Raw genomic sequence first — 20,010 nt, 5'->3', positions numbered from 1 at the left:
TTCTTCTTCACACCCAAATCTCAGAATTCTCGGCCATTGTTCTCTTCCCAGAAAGCCCAGAGTTTTCATTTTCCTCTCACATGAGGGAAGAAGGGAGATTTGGTTACGGTAGGAGTGATGGAGAGTCCATACTATGCGCCGCCACACGTGGACGGATCTCGGCCGTCGCTCGGCTTCCCCCTCGGCACTGCCCTCCTCTTGATCATCATCTTCAGCTTGAGCGGCGTCTTCTCCTGTTGCTACCACTGGGAGAAGCTCCGCTCCCTCCGCCGCTCCTTCTCCGGCGATCGGGATCTTGAGGCCGCTGGCGACGACGGTTCCCTTTCCAAGCCCAGGCCTCCTCCCGCGGTAATTCATCATCATCATCATCATCATCATCATCTTCTTCTGCTTCATTCTTCAGATCCAGTCCTGGTCTCACCCATCAAGTTACCCCCCGGCCAAGTCCACACTAGCCTATTCTGCTCTAACACCATGTTGGGCTTTAGTGGGAATGTTATTAGTCTCTTATAAATCACCCAACAATCTAATTGCCCTTTTTGTGAAACAGGACTCGAAGCGAAATCAAAGCCAGAGCCTGCCGGTGTTGATGCCCGGGGATGATATACCGAGGTTCATAGCACTGCCGTGCCCTTGTGAGCCGCCGCGGCCGGGCAACGTCATTGTGGAGGTGCAGAAGCCGCCCAAACCGCCGCGCATAGCGGTGCCCCTGTATTAGCAAGAACATCTTTGCGGCTCGTAAAAATCACTTCTTTGTTACTTGTGAAAAATATTGAATTGGTTGCCATTAATACAGGAACTGGAGATCTCTGCATTGGTTTCTTTCTCTCCGTTAGTTCCTCTTTCATGTTACCAATTTCGTGTCAATTAATATGGACCTTGAGTAGCAAAATTGTACCAGGAAACCTGAAATCCATGAGTAGAATATGAAAGAGATAGTTTTGCTTCTCTAATTACGCGCAAAATTGCCTCTCTCCGTTCATGTGGAATATTGATAAAGTTCTGATCTTTGAGTTGGGTGGTTGTAGAATTTCCTGAACTTGAAGACCTTGGTAAAGTTGTTGCCTGACAGAGTAAGAAAATAGAGGCCAAACCAAACCCAGCCAGTTCATGAACCACCTAATTATGGAATTCCAAGTTGCTTTAGAGCCTTAGAATTGGCAAATGTAGATGTAGTTCAATCTTCAAATCAAATCAAATCAAAAGTTGATCTGCATAGTTCCTTATTAGTCACTGCCCAAAGCAAGGGTATCTTTTACCTGCATATACATAAAAAATTTCCCCAACATCAAATGCAAAATCACACAAACTTGGGCTTCTTTGGTTATGTTTCTAATTTCTAAGAAATTTTCAATCTTGAAAACAAGAAAAATAAAATATCAAAGTTACCATCAAATCAAACAGCAATAGACCCTAAATCACACATGCAGCCAGCCGACTCACCGTCGTCGGAGGGCTTGATATTTTTTGGAGAGGCCGTGATATTTTTAGGGATAAGAGGTTTGGCATTTGTTTTGTTTTGGTTCGATTTCAGCATACCAAGCAGTTATTTAAATATTTAAGGTAATTAATGTTTTATATATCTATATTATATTAATAAAATATATAAAATATCATTACAAATATTAAATTTAAACATTGAACAACATTTCGGTTCCATAAATTACACTTCCATATATGTACCGTTAAGTAACTCAATAGCTACTCATCATTCCACACCGCTAAATATAAAACATTAATTAATACTTTAAATTTCCAATCCTCCTCCAATCCAGAAACACCCATTTCAGTTAAAATTAAAAACTACATCTTTTTAATATTCGATTCCAACAACCCGCATAAACCATATATATATATGCAGTGAATGATGTCTGCATTGAAAGCTGATGATTGATGAAGATTGAAGAAGAAGCGGCCATCATCACGGTTGTATTGGCCACGGTGTTTAGTGGTTGATGCGGTCATAATCAGCCAGACTGGCTTCGCAATTGCTGCACCAAACGCCACCATGTCTCCTCGGTACTGCCCTGGCTGCCTCGTACTCGTTCCGTAATCGTTCGTTGTTTAATGTTTCTAACTTCCTTTTATGTCCTTGATTAGGACCCCCGCCCCAAATTCCACTGCCCCGTGACCTTCAATCACCAATTAGCGAACAATTTAATCTTCCAACAACTGAAAAGTCGGTACTTTCAATTACCACCTAAATGTGGTCATTTGAGAATTACACATTTAGCTAATGATTTAATGCTTATGGTTAAGGGGGATTTTTCTTTCTGTCAAAATTTTGATGGATGGTTTGCGTAAGTTTACTGATTGTTCAGGTCTCCATGTTAACGAGCTTAAGTCAAATATTTTTATAGCTGGTATTGAAGGTCCTGATTTGGATAATATTTTGGTTCTTTCCAATTTCCCCAAGAGATTCATACCTTTTAGATATTTGGGTATCTCCCTTGTGGCTAATAAGCTGAAGGTTATGTTTTTTTCGCCTTCTACGGATAAGATTGAGACTTATATTAATACTTGGTCCAGTTCTTCTTTGTCTTTTGCGAGTAAGGTTGAGCTTATTAGGGCCATTCTTCAAGGTGTGGCATGCTTTTGGTTATCATCAATTCTTCCGGTCCCATCTGTTGTTATTGATAAGGTCACCCGACTATGCAGGACTTTCCTTTGGAATAGCAAGCAACCCCTTGTCGCTTGGAAGGAGGTATGTATGCCCAAAGCTGAAGGAGGCCTCGAGTTTAAGGACATTAAATGGTGGAATTTTGGCCTCCTAAGACTCTTTGGAATATTTATACAAAAAAAGATATGTTGTTGGGTCTACTGAATTCATCATTCTTACCTTCAGCATATTCCAATTTGGGAGTGGTCATCGAGAAAGGATGATTCCTTTCTTTTAAAGAGAATTGTAGCCCTAAGGGATATTTTATGCCAGAAAAAAGGATCGCATGTTGTTGCCATTCGGAGACTTTTTAGCTGGGAGGAAGGCCAGACTATTGATATTTTTTTGGCTTATGATTATTTTCGTTCCAGGAGTACTACTCGGGTATGGGCATCGCAAGTTTGGGCCTCATGCATCATGCCTAAGCATTCTTTTATTTTGTGGCTTGCTGTTAAATTCAAGCTTCTAACGAAAAACAAGTTATCCTTTTTGAACATTGATCGGTGATGTGTGTTTTGTAACTCAATTGAGGAATCTCACAGTTATTTGTTCTTTCAATGCCAGTTTTGTTTTGATATTTAGGATTACATGAAATCATGGCTGGGCATTACTCGCTCTATGTCCACTGTTCATAGTGCTTGGAAGTGGTTGAAGAAGGAGGGGCGGGGGTCCTCATGGCGAAGTAAAGCAAAGGAAGTGGTTTTTGCGTGCACACTTTATCACATTTGGAATGTGAGAAATCGGTTCATTTTTGAATGCTAGCATCCAATTCTTGAAGATATTTTTAAAAAGATCAAAACACATGTATACAGAGTTTTATTTTCTTTGTATCCTTATGTTTTGATACATCTCAAATTATCAAATGTTAGCTATTGATTCTATTCCTTCTTTGTTTGTTTGGGATGCCCAATATATTTGTACAGTCTATTTTAATCATTACAAAATTTTATTTACTGATAAAAAAAAAGTCGGTACTTTCACAAATTTGTGGGTACGGTTGTCTACATTTGTGTGTGAAAAATGTGAAAAACAAACCAAGTTCTTTGACATTTCTTTCATGAAAAGAAAATTCTGAGTTAAAAAACGTTCCAGAAGTAGAGTAGATATATACATTAATATCCAAACGTAGCTAGCTACTTGGACATAGGGCCCCATTGCGTCACAGCAAGAAGCATATACAAATATAATGCGTATCACCCTCATGACCTAATAAATTCCCAACTGGAACCCGCTTTTCTGAGTGTATCTCTGATTACATTTTGTCCTTTTTGTACAGAAAAAATGTAAAACGATAGAAGAAAGAAAGATGGAGGAGGTTGTCATCAACAATTATTTTCTCTCTAAAGTTGAGAGAAAAAGAGAAAGATCGAAGTGAAAAGTAGGGTTTGGAAACGTATTATGGAATAGATGGATGGACGATAAGCACAGCACAGGGAGGGCCCTTTCTACACATGCAGCTTCGCCTTTCCACGACACCCTCTCGAGTGCTATCCCAGTACTATCATCCCCTGGCCCATATTTCCTTTTCTTTTTTCTGACAACAAATATATTATAAATTTATCCAACATATATGAAATAAATTTACCGAACATAAGTAATAATCCACAAATTTTCAGCCCTCAAATAAACCAAAATATCACTCTTGTGAATTTACCCAAAACAAACAATATTGGACTATGATGACAGAAGAAACCAGCCCCTCACCGAGGGGCGAAGCTTGGGATTTACCCACCTTCCTGTTTTGGTTCTATATCCAAACCAAGCTAAATTACTGCATAACTCTCTAATATAATATTCTGGTAATAAAAAATTAAAAGGAAACTCATTGCTTTGTGTGTGTGTGTGTGTGTGTAGGTGATTATTATGTGCTTATTTTTGTAATATTCTAGAATATTATATGGTATATATATGCATGTGCATATGAATTCTATATTAGAGCACTAATTTAAGGATACCTAGTGATAATCTATTTTATAGCCGAACCGTTAATCATGGAGTAGAATGGCTAATTATATGCTTAGGTTTTTGCTCCATCACCACAAATTATAGCAATATATTCTTTTAATAGAATCATATGATATGACATCTATACACACACCCACACACGGAATACAATATTATATTTTGACACTCATATATATCTTCGATTAGAAAGTCGAAGACAAGTCCAATATAAACAAACTCAATCCTTGAGACAATAATAAACAAAATAATAGAACGAGACACCTATATTATACTGAAATTTCTAATGCATTAGCAATAATTTTGAACAACCCAAAAACCTAGCATTACTTCTGTGGCACCTGAAATGGAGAGGACCTGCAAGCTCATAAGATGTGTCCATTGACTTTGTCTACTAATTGATACTGTACTGTGAGCGCTAGCTCGTAGCATTCTGACAAGTTTTGGAACTCATCCTCATTGATTAACTCTTGACCATCCCGTGGGTGGGGGAACCCTGGTGATGATGATGCTTGCCTTGGTATATTGAGAAGGCATAAGCAATTCTGCTCCATTGTCAATATCAAATAAGACACTTAATCACTTAAATGAGATTTAAGAGTGAATAAACTTATAAAGATGTTTAGCATATTGGTCGACGCTTGGATGTAGTAAAAACATCGACTTGTATAAGACGGGAGCTCAAGCATGCATACTATTTCTGCAAGCTCTTTAATTAACATAAGGAAAAATAAATAAAGAACTTGGACCTAGTGCGGCATAATGCATCTGGGCCAAGCCTATATATATATATATATATATATGCAACAAGATAGAAGAGAATGATGATATAAAAGATTATGTATACGCTGTTGTGTCTGTAACGTAAAGATGAGGGTGATGTAGACGCAGATGGAGTGGGTTCTATATATGGGCACAAGGAATCTGCCATCAAGTGCCTTGCTAGCTAGCTTTACCACATGAGCTTTAGTGATATCCTTGTAATATAATTAAGTTAGGTATCTATCATGTATGTTGGTAAAGCCCTTAATTTCTTTATCTTCATGATGCTTTTGTTTGCTTTCTGAGTAGGGCTATGGGGCCAAGTGGTAGGATTCTTTTTTCAAGTTAATCCACTTAGGAAGCAGATTAGCAGAAGCGTTATAATTATGTTAGAGGTTGACGCTGCCCAATGAAATTCCTCGTAATCCATTAATTAATCGTTAATGGTACGTATCTTAGTTGCATTAGCTAGACTAGATTCTAGTTGAGAAGGTAACTGTGAAATTAGGTAAGATAAGTGTCACCATTTTATTGTTAACTTGTATGTGTATACACACACACACATATATATATATATTTAAATATATGTGCAAGAAGACAATCTTTATGAATGTGACGCTTACCTGCAATCAATCTTTATAGCCAATCGTCCTAGTGCTTATGTTATCCTGGTGGGGTTTCCACTTGTTTATATGTAATATATAATTTATCTATTTATGAGTTATTTTATTTAATAGTACACATATAGGACAAGTGTTTTGCTTATGTTAAAAATAGAAACATCTGTTTCTTTGTATTTTTTCATTTTTTTTTGGTTTTGCTTTGCTTGAACAAGATAGAATTAATAGGCACCAACTAAGCCCACAAGGGGTGATTGTTGTGATAAATTTAAGATAAGGTAATATCAAATAGCCCAATAAATAAACCTAAGTTACCTAACAACAAGAATCCATATTAACAATGGCCCCACAAATAAGGAGGCCAACAAAACCTATAACATATGGAATGATGGACCAAAGCCTCCACTAACCAAGCACTCAAGAACAAACAACTCCAAACTAAGTATATTTTAAGACAATCGACACTGATATAGAATCATTGCAAGTGAAGGGATTGTAACTAATTAATATAAGGGTAAATATCAAACTTGTTAAAAATACATCATCCACATATAAATAGTTAGTAATCATGAGCACGCAACACAGCATTTAAAACACAACTTTTAAACTACTCAATCGAAACTAGCCAGAGCAAGGTCAAGAGGTTATAAAAACCAAATACCAAAGGTGGAGGGCCAAGTGTATGTCATGTGAGTTAATTTTTTTTTTATTTTTTTTGTTATTTTTAACTTAAATAAAAATCAAGAAAAGTAGATCAGTACGAAAAAATCCTAAATCCAAACTGGTGATCAAAATTCCATTACTTAAGGTATAGATTGAAATGAATTAAAATGGACTAAATGTTTTCTTTTATATTTTTTATTAATTAAGATAATTATTATTATTTTACAATGAAAATAGGTTGGCTTTTCTTTTTTTGGGCTAGATTAAAATGGGTTGGCTTGTAAAGTTTAGTTTGGAGATACCAGAACATTGAAGTGGTGACCAGGGAAAGATATTGGGCCAGGCATAATGCTGGGCCTTCGCACATTATTAAGCCTAGTATGCGTGGAACCCACTACTATTTGAACTTTGAGGACCTAATGGTTTCCCTCCCAATGTGAAGGGAGACGACTAACGACCAAGTGTTTGTGAAAATGCCCCAGCGAAATCACAGCAGGGAACAGCCCTACAGCGACACTAATCTGCGAAGATCTCCGAGATTTTTTTCAAATAGTCGTCCAACACCAGAAGATCCGAAAACGCCAGGCACCAAATCGAGGATTAACAGTGTCCTTTCGGATTCTCGAACCCTCGGCCCGGCGCGTAACTGTTCTCTTAAGAACACCCAGAGGCGGTGTCCGGAAAAAGTTCCAAAGAAGGGCGAAGATTCGAAATATGGGTCGAAGACGTTTGAGAAATTAGAGACTGGGTCGGAAAGTTCGGCAAGATTGATTCCTGGTGTTTGTCTCCAACGATCTCCGAGGTTTTCTGGTAAGGCTAATTCACTTGATAAATTTGTTGGAGAGAAAAGTTCCAATCAGTCAGATCGAGAGGGTTTATTAAATTTCAATGACGCTGAAGTGCGTACTGATCCAGATAAAGGAGTTGTGGCTATAACTGAGAAGAGGGTGACGCGTAGTTCTGGTAGGGCAAATGGTGATGAATGTGTCGAGAAGGCTAAAAATAATAAGGGTAGCAGGTTTATCAAGAAAGCTTCAGTTAATGTTTCTGACAAGGAGAATTTACCAGATGTTGAAAGAATTAAAGTATGCTGCGCTGGTAATTCAGGTAAACACCTCGGGGTTAAATTGGAGAGGAGGGTGACACGAAGTTATGGGGCTAACATTGACAAATCTAATGAGTTTATTAAGAGTGATTTCAGGGAAGCTTCTGGTGAAAAGGATATATTAGTTGAGGAAAGAGCTAAAGTCTGCCCAAGTTCAGGTAAAAAGTTCGGGGGTAAATTGGAAAAGAGGTTGAAGCATACTGATCGGGCATCCTCATTGGTTGTAGATGGAGTAAAGGAGAAGAAGGGAGATATTGATAAAGGTATTGAGGTAATTGGAGTTAAGAGGAAGAGAAGTCAAGTTCAGGCAGGGCAAGAAATTGGTCAAGGTTGGACTAAAGATCAGGAATTGGCTCTGCAGAGAGCTTATTTTGCTGTGAAGCCAACACCCCATTTCTGGAAGAAGGTTGCTAAGCTGGTAATTATTTACTCTTTATGTTCTGTTGTTATTTGATAACTTTGTTTCTTCTTTTTAATATTTTAATAATTTATCTGACATAAAGAGAGAGAGAGAGAGAGAGAGAGAGAGAGAGAGAGAGATGCATTACTCAAAAGCTAATTTTGATTTTTTTTTTTTGGGGGGGGTTGGGGGAGGTACTCTTAAAGGAGATCTGTACTCGTGATGTTATCTTAATGCATTCTTGATTCTTGAGGTTCTCGGCAAGTTGGCATAGACTCAATGTTTGTGATTATATGATTATAATTGTTATTTTTGTTTAAAACGTGTAAGACCAACTTGGAGGATATTGAATTCTTTTTTTCTTTTGTTTGTTTGTTGTTTTTTTTTTCTTTGGCTAAGAAGAAGATATTGAATTCTAGAACTAAAAAAATTAAAAGATAGTTATGTAAGCATTCACGCAAAAGTGCTACTTAAAATTAATTCTCAGCTCATTGGACTAAGTAATGTAGTCAAGATTTTTTCAGTAGACTATCAAGTGGGATGGAATAACGACAAGCTTCCTTCCTTTTAGGTCTTGATGTCAGTTCCAGGCCAGAGATTTCGTATTTGACAAATGCTACCTGAGTTAGTCTTAAATGCTCTTTTGGCTCATATTCACTTAGTAGTGCTCCAAGTTTTCTCTAATATCATAGACTTTGTCTAAAAGTGCTAATTGAAGTTAACTCTTAAGACTCATGAGACTAAATGATGTAATGTGAGATGTGGTTTATTTGGAAAGTAATGTGTTTTTGTGGTAGGTGAAAAAGTGGCTTCGTGTAGGGATATGGATAATTTGGTTATACTGCCAAGTTTGATGAAGTGAAGTCAGTGGTTGTTCAAACAATTAGGTCAAAAAACTGTCAGAGCTTAGAGATCTTCTCATTCATGCCTTTCGTCCGGTGAGATCAGTCCTTATTTATACTGATCTCCCCACAATCAAATGGGAGTGTTCCCACCAAAACATAACAGCCTAACTGACTCACGCCAACCTGCACTAAGCATGTGCGCTTTGGTTACATCCTTTCCCCCTTCCCCAAATTACAAATTCAATTTTAGGTGGTACATGACAAAAACATGAAGTTTTATAGTCTTCTAGAACTTACTGCTTCAGGAAAATGCAGCTGTCACCGTAGTGGTGGTTCAGAATGTTATTTAGGTCAAGAGATTCATTGAAGTTATATATTCACTTTTCATATTGTATTTATTAGAAGAAAAGATCCCAGAAAGATAAAGTTCTTACTCTCTTAGGTCTCTGGAAAATAGTTGACTGGCTGAAATGATTGTGTTAGAGCTTAAATAAATGAAGCTTTGAAGTCTTTTAGAGATTAGTGCATTCGAGACCTGTGGAGTTGTAACTGTATTGGTTGCCATGAGCTGAGCTACCTAGTGCAGTATTGTGGTCATATTTTATTCATAAAATGGCTTTGGTTGGCATTAATTTGGATACTTTAAGATTGTTCTTTAGACCAAATGTATGTATTTGATCTGATTAGTACTTTATTTCAAGATTTAGAAATTCTATGTTTATCCAATTTGGTTACCCCAACAGCTTTAGAGCATGCCACGCTAAGTACTAGCAGGCTACCTCTTATAGGCCCAGTTTCATACTCCTGCTTTGCCAAGGTGGACTTGAGATACTTACTTCAGGATGTAGTACTAGCCGGCTATGTTCTTTAGTATTGTTTTCTTGGATTTTTCCCTTACCACGGTACCAGCAGCTCACATCTTAAACCTCCCATTCCCCCTTCCAGTCCCCACCTTGTGGTGGTTGGTGGTGGGGCCTTCAATTTTATTTCGTGACTAGCATTGTTGATTAAATTTTTGGTTGGGCTAGTGCCATGACCGCAGCTTTACTTTGTTTGTGTGTTCAGGTAGCAACTTATTTGTACATCATGTTCTTGGAACTCTTGAATAATTCGGCATAGATTTAGTTGTTGAAATGTTAGATAAATAATTTTGCATAGACAGGTGCACAATAAATGTATAAATTTATTGTTATTATTTTTCACCAGGATTGTGAGTATTCCAAGCATAAAAAAAAGCTGATGTTCCTTAACTGAGCTTTATATAATCCCTTTGAACCATTTTCTGTTGAGTTGTTGGAAACACTCCTAGTTCTTCAAAAAATTACTCCAGAAAAATGTAAAACTATAAACTTGTTCAAATGTAAATTTTATCTGGCAAAAACATGTTCAAATGCAAAAAATTTCAAAATAGAAAATGGAAAACTGGATTTTTCAAAATTTTCAGAATTGAACTGAACTTGCAGAATTCATGAATGAGGTTTTCAATTTTTTCTTACCAATTTGGAGATATAGAACTACTATTTTCCACAATTTTTCCAATTCATCTCTGTTTCATTCATTAACACATTGAATAAAAGAAATCTCTCTCTCACTCTCTCTCTCACATACACACACACACACACACACAGATTCCAATTTTCTATTTGGAAAACAACCACACAGCCCGTAATTATTTCTGGTTGGCTGTGGGAATTTGCAGCAGCCATAGAATCATGCAGTTTCTTCTTCTTTGTTGCTGTGGCTGCTGCAGCAACAGCAATGGAATTTCTTCTTCTTCAGACTGCTGCTGTAGCAGCAATATGTCTTCTTATACTTTTTCTTGTGTTTTTTGTAACATCAATTATTCTTCTTCTGGCTGTTGACAGTATTTTCTGTGTTTTTGATAAAAAAATTTATACTTCTATTTTTCACCAGATTTCTACTTCTTCATTTTCTTTTTGGGGTATAATTTAGGCTTACCCTTTTTGTATATTTTAGTATATACCATATTGTGCAAAATTGCACCTATATTCTTCCTCTGTTAGAATCTTACAGTTATTGATCTGATCTGAAAGACGTCTCTGCTGGTGCTGCATATGATCCCTATTTTGACAACCATGATCCTGACTCGTGAGCATCAACATTGGAAATTCTATAAACAAAGAGCTCATTGTGATACTTCTATTTGAAACATGATGGCTTTTTGGAAGTTGTGTGAAAATGATTCACGTTTTAAATTCTCCATGAAAGAAAAAGGATACCCTATATACTGTCATGTAAAATCTGAATAATGGCTATTTGATCTCACAACAGATGCTAATGTGGCAATGCAAACATGAAACTTTAAAAACACATATTGTCACGGCCTAAGCCCGACAACACTCTTCCTCTCAATTCCGATATGAATTAGAAGGACCCAAATGCCCAAAACAGAGAGTAGAAACAGAGAGAGAGAGAAGAATGAGTGAGAACAAAGAGAAGAACAGAGAAGAGAGGAGAGAAATTGTGAGAATTCTGATATTTTTCATAATGCTTTCCCCCTTGTACGACTAGGAGGATATACACCAGCATCTGGGAGGAGAGATTCTTCTGCCAAGGTGGGCCCTACACCCCTAACAAACTCGGGATTCTCTAACCTCCCTGCACATGGCACTAACTACCTTCTATCTACGAATTGCAACAGTAAAATAAGGAAACTAACTACTATCTTAGGAATTACAGTAGTGAAAATAACAGAAAGTAGTAAATAGCAATAAGAAAAATTTAAAAATAACTCTGGGAAGGTTCTTCTCATGACATTTCCCCTTGCCTTAATCATTTTCTTGTCCTCAAGAAATGTTAAGAAGGCTAGCCGCTCTTGAAAATTGTTTGAGAAGATCTGGGAGGCTGGGTGTTCAAAAAAATCGGCAAACCGCGGAAACTGACCGAACTGAATCGCACCGCACCGTGCGGTTTTTTGAGGGGATTGGTCCGGCATGGTTTGAGAAATCCTCATACCGTGCGGTTTGCAGTTTGAGAATTTCTCGGTTCGGTTTAAACCGAACTGCCCAAGTATAATGTAATAATAAAAAAATTATGAAACAGTTTATTTTGAAAGAATAAATTGTTTATATAACCTGTTTATAATAACAATATATTTTAAAAATTATGAAACAATTTATATATTCATAATGTTTATATATAAACAATCTGTTTGTATATAAACAAAACAATCTGTTTAAACAGATTGTAAACAGAGACTGTAAACAGTATTAAACTTGTATATAAACAAAATTAAACAAACCATCTGTTTAAACAGATTGTTTGTTGACAGATTGTTTAGTTTGCTGACAGATTGTTTAATCTGTTTAAACAGATTTAAATAGATTGTTTATATTCAATCTTTTATTTATTTTGGTTCATGAGCTAAATGGTTGATAAAACAATTTATGAAATCGTGAAACCGCGCCACGAAAATAGGTAGATTAATATTTTGGATGTTTTGGGCAAACCGCAGAAACCGCACTGCATTTTGCAGTGCGGTTTCTGCGCACCAAACCAGACCGCGCAGTCTGGTTTGAGATAAAAACCGCACAAGCAGTTTGGCGTACTAAAAATGTCAAAAACCGACCAAATCGAACCGTGTACACCCCTACTAGGAGGTACTCTCAAGTGCTGTCTTCTAAAGGTTTTCCCTGCCACCTAACCAACACTTGAATGAGGGGAGTCCCATGTTTGTATATCACTCTCCTATCCAAAATAGCTTCGGGTTCCATTGTTTGGTCGGCCTCCATAGGAATGATAGGTAGAGCAGCACTCACTGATTGTCCACCCACTGCCTTTTTTAAGAGCGAAACATGGAATACAGGGTGAATGAGTGACCCTGTAGGCAACCTCAGTCGATATGCCACCTTCCCCACCTTAGCTTCTATAGGAAATGGCCAACTCTTGAGTTTGGTTGCTTTTTCTCAGGTGATGGAATTAAGGTGAGGGTACCTCAACCTCAGATACACTTTATTTCCCACCTCAAACTCTCGTTCACTTCTCCTTCTGTCAGCAAACTGTTTCATGTGGTTTTGAGCTAAAGCCAACTCTTGCTTCAGCTGTTGTGTCACTTCTCTCCTTTGCTACAAATAATCGTTTACTGACGCTACATTGGATTCTTCCCCAACTGTAGGCAGAACATGTGGCTTGTATCTAAATAAGGCCTCAAATGGAGTCATCTTGATGGAGGAGTGGTGGGAAGTATTGTACCACCATTGGGCCAAGACCAGCCATTTGTGCCACTCCTTAGGCTGCAATAGGCAAATGCATCTTAGGTAAGTCTCAAGACTCTGGTTCACCTTCTCAATTTGTCCATCCGTTTGAGGGTGATGAGTAGTTGACATGCTTAGTTTTGTTCCCAGCGACCTCATCAATTCCTGCCACATCATACTGGTAAAAATTCGGTCTCTATTTGAAATTATGGTCTTAGGCATGCAATTTAGGCACCCGGTCCAAGAAGGCCCTAGCCACCTCTTGAGCTGTGTAGGGATGAGTTAATCCTATGAAATGGGCAAACTTAGTCAGTCTGTCCACCACTACTAGGATACTATCCTTACCTTTCGACTTGAGCAATCTTTCCACAAAGTCCATAGATGCACTTGACCAAGCTTGTTTGGGGATAGGCAAGGGTTGCAGTAGCCTAGGGTAGGCTACTGTTTCTGACTTACATCTCTTACAGATGTCACATGCTTGCACCAATTCCTTAATCTCTGATTTCATCATTGACCAATGAAAAATCTGCCTAACTCTCAAGTAAGTGTTTTGCTCCCTTGAATGCCCCCCCATGGACGACTCATGTAAGGCCTGAAATATCTTCTTTTTGAGGTCTGCCTTATTCCCAATCACAATTCTTCCCTGGCATCTCAGCATTCCTCTTTTTAAAGTATACCCATCCCCTACATTGGCCCCTACCGCCAATCCTTCCAACAATGGTTTCAGCTTCTCGTCTCCTTCATAACTGTCAATCACCTCTCGGTACCACTGGGGTACCACTTTTGTTATGGCTGCAGAACTCCCTTCTTCATGGCACCTTGAAAGTGCATCGACAACTAAATTCTCCTTCCCCTTCTTGTATTGTATAATTGAGTCCAATTCCATGAGTTTGGCCATTCCCTTCCTTTGTAGTTGTGTTTGAAGCCTTTGTTGTAATAGGAACTTCAAATTCTCATGATCTGTTTTGATTATAAATCTTACCCCTTCCAAGTAGTGCCTCCACTTGTCTACAACCATCAATATTGCTAAGAACTCCTCCTCATATATGTTGAGTCCTAAGTGTTTAGGACCCAACACTTGACTTAAGAATGCTAGAGGCCTTCCCTCTTGCACTAGAACTACTCCTATCCCTGTTCCACTTGCATCTATTTTCAAGATAAAAGCCTTATTAAAATTTGGAAGTCCTGCTCATGGCCCCCTTTAAATTCTCAAATGCCTCCTCTGCCCTTGGGCCCCAACTAAAACTTCATTTCTTCAATAATTCGATTAAGGGTTTGCTAATTACCCCATAATTCTTCACAAATTAGCGATAATATCCTATTAACCCCAAAAATCCCCTTAAGGCTCTCACCGAAGTTGGCCTTGGACACGACACCATGGCCTCCACCTTTCGGGGGTTGGTACTCAGTCCTCCCTTTGATATAATGTGCCCCAAGTATTCCACTTGCCCTTGACCAAATGCACACTTAGATTTCTTAATAAAAAGTTGGTGGAATCTGAAGATGTCAATGGTAGTTCTAAGATGGAGTAGATGTTGTTCAAAAGAAGGGCTATAAATGAGTATGTCATCAAAGAATACTAATATAAACTTTCAAAGATAGGGTTCAAAAATTCTATTCATTAGAGATTGAAAAGTGGTTGGGGCATTGGTGAGTCCAAATGACATCACTAAGAATTCGAAGTGCCCATGGTGAGTTCTAAAAGTTATTTTATGAATATCCTCGGGTTTCATCCTAATTTGGTAGTAACCCGAGTGTAGGTCAAGCTTAGCAAATAATTGGGCATTGTGTAGTTCATCCAAGAGATCTTCTACCATGGGAATAGGGAATTTATCTTTGATGGTTATAGCATTTAATTGGCGATAATTCACACAAAACTGCCATGTTCCATCATTTTTTTTAATCAATAGGATAGGGGAAGATATGACAAAAGATAGAAATACATGGAAGTCTAGAATTTATGTAGCCGACCCCACATAGTGGGATAAATGTTGGATATGTTGTTGTTGTAATAGGATGGGGGAAGCAAAGGGATTTTGGCTTGGTCTAATGATGGATTGTTGAAGCATTTCTCTCACCATTTTCTCTATTTCATTCTTCTGGATTGGGGGGTAATGGTAAGTTTTGATGTTAACAGGCTCAGTTTGTGGTTTTAGGTTAATAGAGTGGTCATGCATTCAGGTAGGAGGGAGTGATTGGGGTTCAATGAAAAGATCCTTGTATTCAACCAACAATTCCTTAAGGAGGTTTAAGTGATGTACCTAATCGGGCATCCCTTGGGGTGCACTAACAGTTAGGTAGATCTCCCCTTCTAGTGCTAGATCTCCTTGTACCTCCTCAGCTGCCACAATTGAAAAGAGTTGTGCCAGTTGCCCCTATTTTCCCTTAATCACCTTCTGCACTCTCTTCCCTGATATCATCTTGCATGTTCCCATCTTCTTTCCTCTTGATAAAGTCATCTTCCTTCCCTCTTTCTCAAAAGATACTTCCATCCAGTTAAAATCAAGATTGATGGAGCTAACCTCTTTCATCCAATCCACTCGCAAAACCACACCACAGCCATCCAACTGTAGTAGCCTCAAATTTGTTTCAAATTTCTCTCCTTGCATCTCCCAACAAAAGCCATTACAGGCTGATTTGCTCAACACCCTTTGGCCATTAGCCACTGTCACACTCAAAGGTGGAGTCCCTATGAGTTGACACTTTAGCCTCTTTATCGTGCTTTCATCAAGAAAGTTGTAGGTACTCCCACTATCTATTAAGATCATAAGATTGTTACCCTTAAATTGTCCCTCCACCCTGATGATTTTGTTGTTGGCTACTCCCTTTAATGTGTGTATGGAGATCTCTCCATTGTCTTATGCTCTAACCTCCCCACCGTCTCCTTCTACTGTCTCTTCTAGGTCCTCCTCTTCATCCCCTTCCAACAGCAAAATCTGCCTCTTGCATGGGTGCCCAGGATGGTACTTGTCACCACATTGGAAGCAAAGGCCAACCAACCTCCTTTGCTCCCTATAAGGAACTGAGCTTGATCCACCTACACTCCTCACCCCTTGGTTCCCTTTTGTTATTGCCTTTGTTTCTTCATCAATGCCTCTACGAACATTTCTTGTAATTGGGCACTTTTAGAGACTTGCTCCACTGTCCTTGGTCTCATCATTTTGACCATTGGTCATAACTCCTCACTCAGGCCACTCAAAAAGCTTGACACAAAGTAAGCTTATGATAAATGAGGGTTGTGGAAAATCATGAACGACCTTAATTCTTCAAACTTTTGTAAATAAGTCTCAACACTCCTTGTTTGCTTGAACTTATTAAACTCTTCTATCGTATCCACCGTACTCCTCTCCCCAAATCGCTCATATAATTTTTCAGAGAACTCTTCCCATGTGCAGTCCTCCCTCACACTAAGGCACCCTTGAAACCAGGCATCCACTGCTTCATTGAAGTAAGCAGTGGCCAACGACACCCTCTGCCCCCTAGGCATGTTGTGCCAATTGAACAACCTTTCGCATTTCCTTAACTACCACCAGGGGTTAGCTCTTTCGAATGTCGATATCTCCATCCGGGGCATGGGAAACCCCGGGGGATGGCCGCGAGGTTGCTCATTCCTTTCTCTACCCATAAATCCCTCCAATCCTTCCTTAAGTTCTACCTCAATCTTTGAGGTTCCTTCCTTCCTATTCATTCTATTTCTCAATAGTATGGGATCATCCCTTTTATGCGGAGGAAAGTTGGGAGCCATTCTTATTGTGTTTTGGCAAGTAAACATGAGCATAAATTGATGCATCTGCGCCCCCATGTCTTCTCGCAGCCTCGCCATGGACCCCTCCAATCTCTGTTCCATTCCTTCCAACGAACCTTCCGGCTTGCGATCCATTGCCATTATCGCCTCATGATTTCTTTCCCCTTGAATCTCCAGTTGATCAATCCTACCTTGGAAATTTTACACAATTGAGCTGACTTGTTGCAACTAGGGGTGTTCAAAAAAACCGATGCACTGCAGAAACTGGCCAAATCGAACCGAACGGTTTTTTTTTTTGGTGGTCGAAAACGGTTTGGATTCTGCCCAAACTGCGCGGTTTGCGGTTTGGTTTTAAACCGAACCGAACGATTTTTTTTTTTGGTGGTCAAAAACGGTTTGGATTCTGTCCAAACTGCGCGGTTTGTGGTTTGGTTTTAAACCGAACCGCCCAAGAAAATAAAAAATAAAATTATTATTATAAAAATCTAATAATTGGCAGCCCCATCATATTTATTTTTTACACTATTTTGTCTTTATTTTTTGCTCCTATTTATTTACATTTAATTGTCTTTATTTACCAATATTTGTGTCTTTATTTATCATTTTTAAATATATTTTTTAGTAATTTTAAGTAGCATTTCAAATTGCTGTAAACCGCACCAAACCAGACCGCGGTTTGGTTTAGTTGAAAAACCGCACTAGCGGTTTGGCGAGTTGAAAATGATTTAGACCTGGCCAAATCGCACTGCAAACACCCTTAGTTGCAACTGTGTCTTGAAATTTTTCATGCGGGTCCATTCCGCCATCACACCAATCTAGCAGTTTTGGTCGAGAACCTGGCTCTGATACCAAGATTGTCACGGCCTAAGCCTGACAACATTCTTCCTCCCAATTCCAATATGAATTAGAAGGACCCAAAAGCCCAAAACAGAGAATAGAAATAAAGAGAAAGAGAAGAATGAGTGATAAGAGAGAACAGAGGAGAGAAACCGTGAGAATTCTAATATTTTTCATAATGCTTTCCCCCTTGTACGACTAGGAGGATATACATCAGCGTTTGGGAGGATAGATTCTCCTGTTAGGGTGGGCCCTACACCCCTAACAAACTCGGGATTCTCTAACCTCCTTGCACATGGCAGCAACTACCTTCCTTTAGGAACTACAGCAGTAAAATAAAGAAATTAACTACTATTTTAGGAATTACAATAGTGAAAATAATAGAAAGCAGTAAATAGCGACAAGAAAAATTTAAAAATAACTCTGGGAATGTTCTTCTCGTAACATATATGTGCAGGATGCTTTTATAATTTTTCAATGTTATAATTTTCTCCCCAAAATGGTCTCATGTCTGTTAGCCTTTACAGTATCCAGCAATGGTTTGAGCTAATGTTCCTAACTTCCTATGAAAACCTGTTAAAGGTGCCGGGAAAGTCTGCACAGGATTGTTTTGATAAATTACATGCTGACCACCTGACACCACCTCAACCACAAAATCGTTCGAGTTCAAGGACAACAAGAACAAACTCCGCATCTTTCTCCTTTTCCACAAGTACATTGATCAAACCTGCAGAGCCAAAGACCAGGAAGCCAACTAGCCGTAAGCCCAAGAGTCATATTTTGCAGAAGACTGTTAGACAATTACTAGAAAAGCATTATGATGTGGACCAAGATCATGAAGCTGATTTATTTTCAGTTCTTGAATCTACTTCTGACCCAACTGCTCAACCTTTAGAGCCGGGTGTATTAATCTCCACACCAGTGCGCGAAGAAGAAAAACCTGGATGCTCAAAAATCTGGACTCAGAAATCTCTGTCAGCCCATAAGAAGCCAGTTTCACGACTCTGTAGCTCAGGTGGAGCAACTCTTGTGAGCCCCCCAGTTCTGAAGCTTATAAAAAACAGGGCCTTACATGAGAAATACATTGATCAGTTACATTGCAGAGAAGCTAAGAGAAGGGCAGCATCTGCTCGGGCAGGCAAACTCACTCCAGGTGGAAAAGAGAATAGAAAGGCAAGTTATGTCCAGAAAACAGATGCTATTAGAGCTGCAAAAAATGCTCTGGTTTTTGAAGCAAGGGATGCTATGCATCAATTCCGACATTTGGAGGCTATTGCCACCAGCAAATATTCCAACTCCGATGATGATTCTATTGAGAGGGAAGATTATGAAGATGAAAGATGAACCCTAACAACTAATTTCTTCTTAGGTTCAATTTGTATCGGCATGTATTGAGATTCTGGTCAGACATAGAGGCTCCATTTCTAACTTGTCATCTCTGAGCTATGCAGTCCAGCAGCAATTGTCCCTTCGAAATGCTGTTTAAGAGAATATGGCAACTTCTGCCTAGCAGTCTGTTTCATGGTTTCATTGACAGGTATAAGAGAGGTTCTTTTGTGCCTTTACTAACTGTTTACCATCTTTTGTAGTACATATTGATTGTTTGCAATCATGTGAATTTGTAGGTCACCAAGTTATTGTACAAATTTAGCTCCAGTATTTGAGTTTGAAACACTTTCTTTTTACAGAATGAAAAAGCAGAAAATGGTAAAGCAATTGCCATAGTAACAGATTGGTTTACGCGGATAATGTTTGGTGTGCCACATTCATTGATCTTTTGATCCATTGAGTACTAAATTCTTGGCTCTTAGAGAATGAAAGACTTAAAGGACAATCATGGAGAGTGAAACATTTAATTAAGGACAATATAAGGAAGAGGAAAAAAGGACATTCTTTTCATGATCACATAAGTGAGAACTTTCCAGGTAAGGTTCTCTGCCGAAATTAAGTAGCGTGTCATTTAACTTTATTTACTTGTTTTTTTTTTAATAAATTTTTAGATAAGTCTTGTATCTATATATTTTTTATATTTATTTTTATTTTAAATGAGTTTAATTGGGACTTATTGAAGTTTGAGAGCTCTTCTCTCTAAGAAATTATTGTCTCCTCCACACTGTCAATATGTTTTAAACCAATAATATCTTATCGTCTATTTGTGATAAGGATAAATTTATAAAGGCTTAATATGTGTTGTGCTC

The 20,010-nt window shown here is 38.4% G+C and overlaps 2 protein-coding genes across 2 annotated transcripts; both read left to right on the top strand.

The window, feature by feature from the left end:
- On the top strand, positions 1–1,014 carry LOC127803045 (uncharacterized protein At5g65660). Its single transcript, XM_052339051.1, has 2 exons — positions 1–348; positions 551–1,014. Exons 1-2 carry the CDS (start codon positions 118–120, stop codon positions 716–718), a joined length of 399 nt encoding a protein of 132 aa, XP_052195011.1. The 5' UTR covers positions 1–117; the 3' UTR covers positions 719–1,014.
- A 5,585-nt stretch (positions 1,015–6,599) lies between these two features.
- LOC127804272 (uncharacterized) lies at positions 6,600–19,712 on the top strand. The gene is made up of 2 exons (XM_052341107.1): positions 6,600–8,189; positions 18,395–19,712. The coding sequence occupies exons 1-2, from the start codon at positions 7,140–7,142 to the stop codon at positions 19,154–19,156; spliced, it is 1,812 nt and encodes a 603-aa protein (XP_052197067.1). The 5' UTR covers positions 6,600–7,139; the 3' UTR covers positions 19,157–19,712.
- The last annotated feature ends 298 nt before the right edge of the window (positions 19,713–20,010 follow it).

The sequence above is a fragment of the Diospyros lotus genome, chromosome 6, assembly GCF_014633365.1.
Source record: "Diospyros lotus cultivar Yz01 chromosome 6, ASM1463336v1, whole genome shotgun sequence".
NCBI lineage: Eukaryota > Viridiplantae > Streptophyta > Magnoliopsida > Ericales > Ebenaceae > Diospyros > Diospyros lotus.
This window is presented reverse-complemented; position numbering and strand designations above follow the sequence as displayed.

What these genes read in the sequence shown, in the direction of transcription:
- LOC127803045 (XM_052339051.1), top strand. Translation starts at nt 118, where the DNA reads ATGGAGAGTCCATACTATGCGCCGCCACACGTGGACGGATCTCGGCCG. An exon ending in AGCCCAGGCCTCCTCCCGCG is followed by an intron (nt 349 to 550) that starts GTAATTCATCAT and finishes TTTGTGAAACAG; the next exon opens with GACTCGAAGCGAAATCAAAG.
- LOC127804272 (XM_052341107.1), top strand. Translation starts at nt 7,140, where the DNA reads ATGCCCCAGCGAAATCACAGCAGGGAACAGCCCTACAGCGACACTAAT. An exon ending in GGAAGAAGGTTGCTAAGCTG is followed by an intron (nt 8,190 to 18,394) that starts GTAATTATTTAC and finishes AACCTGTTAAAG; the next exon opens with GTGCCGGGAAAGTCTGCACA.